The sequence below is a fragment of the Heterocephalus glaber genome, unplaced genomic scaffold, assembly GCF_053883595.1.
Source record: "Heterocephalus glaber isolate CG9 unplaced genomic scaffold, H.glaber_assembly_v1.0 deba00001463, whole genome shotgun sequence".
In the NCBI taxonomy this organism is placed as follows: Eukaryota; Metazoa; Chordata; class Mammalia; order Rodentia; family Bathyergidae; genus Heterocephalus; species Heterocephalus glaber.
Window position 1 is genome coordinate 1,315,641 of NW_028258310.1, and position 1,751 is coordinate 1,317,391.

General features: G+C 43.3%; 1 protein-coding gene across 1 annotated transcript; it reads right to left on the reverse strand.

The window, feature by feature from the left end:
- Positions 1-563: 563 nt before the first annotated feature.
- Positions 564-1,357, reverse strand: LOC101714195 (translationally-controlled tumor protein-like). The gene has a single exon (XM_087180492.1). The coding sequence runs from the start codon at positions 1,290-1,292 to the stop codon at positions 774-776; it is 519 nt and encodes a 172-aa protein (XP_087036618.1). The 5' UTR covers positions 1,293-1,357; the 3' UTR covers positions 564-773.
- Positions 1,358-1,751: the final 394 nt, after the last annotated feature.

The following is a 1,751-nucleotide window of genomic DNA, read 5'->3' on the forward strand; positions in this document are numbered from 1 at the left end:
GACTCAATAGTTGCTAGAGGGAATAATTAGAAGTTAATAAAAACTTCATCTGAATGTAGAGGAACAAACTGTAATCCCAGATACTCAAGAGGGTGAGGCAGAAGGATCTCAGTTTAGGTCAGCCTGGGCAACTTGAGACCTTGTCTGAAAAACAAATCAAAAATTCATACATATGTTGTTTGTTCAATATAATTAGGATCACATTACACACACACAGACACACACACAATGTTCTGTTTGCATTGAAAAAAGAAAGATGGCCCTTGTATGTGGCCAGCAGTTGATGCTGCTGTCAGCTGGGATCTGAACTGGGACTGCAGAGCAGAGGCATAGACATGGCCTCAGCAGACTTAGCAGAGTTTGATAATTACACGGTGGCTGTCTTCCTCCAGGGAGATCATCCAAGAGGATTAGCCTTGGAAGTCAGGACATAACATCACACCTCATATATTTTATTGGTTGAAGTCATTACAAATCTGCTCAGATTCAAGGGAAGGGATTTTGACCTCACTCCTTGATGGAATTTTGGGGCCATGGTTTTTTGTTTTTGTTTTTTTTTTTAGTTTAAATGCACTTTATTTTTAGACAACCTACATGACATGTTTTTTTTTTTCCCTAAAAAACAATGCCTCTGCTCCAAATAAATCATGGTCAAAATAAACGAAGAGTTCAAGATGACATCAGTCCCATTTGTCTAAAATCCCTGTGTTGTGTGGATGACAAGCAGCAGCCAGTTATGACAAGTGATAGATCCAAGGTAACCGCCAAATCCATTAACACTTTTCCATTTCTAAACCATCCTTAAAGAAAATCATAAATGGGGTCACACCATCCTCACGGTAGTCCAGGAGAGCACCCATGCCATCTGGATGCATGTTTGCACCAATGAAGAACTGATAGTTTTTGAAATTAGCAAGGATGTGCTTGATTTGTACCGCAGCCCCTGTCATAAAAGGCTTTACTCTTTCTGGTCTTTGTTCTTCAAGTTTGCCTTTGATTGATTTCATACAATCTTTGATGGACTTCTTGTAGGCCTCTTTTGCGAAGCTGGTTTCCTGCAAGTGATGGTTCATGACAATATCCACCCCAGCGACTACTGTGCTTCCGGTACCTTCGCCCTCCTGGCCTTCAGCGGAGGCATTTCCACCAATGAGCAAGTCCTCAATGTTACCCTCTGTTCTACTGACCATCTTGCCCTCCACCTCCAGGCACAGCCCGCCCACGGTCTCCCGGATCTTGTAAATGCCGGAGAACATCTCATTGTGGCTGATGAGGTCCCGATAGATAATCATGATAGTGGCTGAAGGGAGACGCTGCAGCGCTAGCTTAGCAGGAGCCCGGAGCTCAGAGTGAGCGCGGTGCATGCTACTGGAGCATCGCACGGGGCGGGGGAGCGGGCGGAAAAGGCTCAGCAGCTCCCCAACCTCATGTATTTAGGGCCATGTTTTTAAATTACTGCAAATCACTTAATAGAATTCCAAAAGTCTGCAGAAAAACTCCTCTGGAATGTGTATATTTAGATTATTACATCCTAGTTTCTTTCACTTTATCTTGAAAATCTAAAGTCTTAAACCTTTGGCCCATTGACGAAGATTTATGTTGAACCCCAACATCAGAAAAGGAGAACTCAGAAATCAGCTAAAAGAGTGAGGAGAATACAGTAACATTTCTTTAAAGCTATCAACAGCACCGTTCATCTCTTGGAGAGTGCATGCTCACTGGTCCTCCAACCACAGACTGGCTCAGGTCCG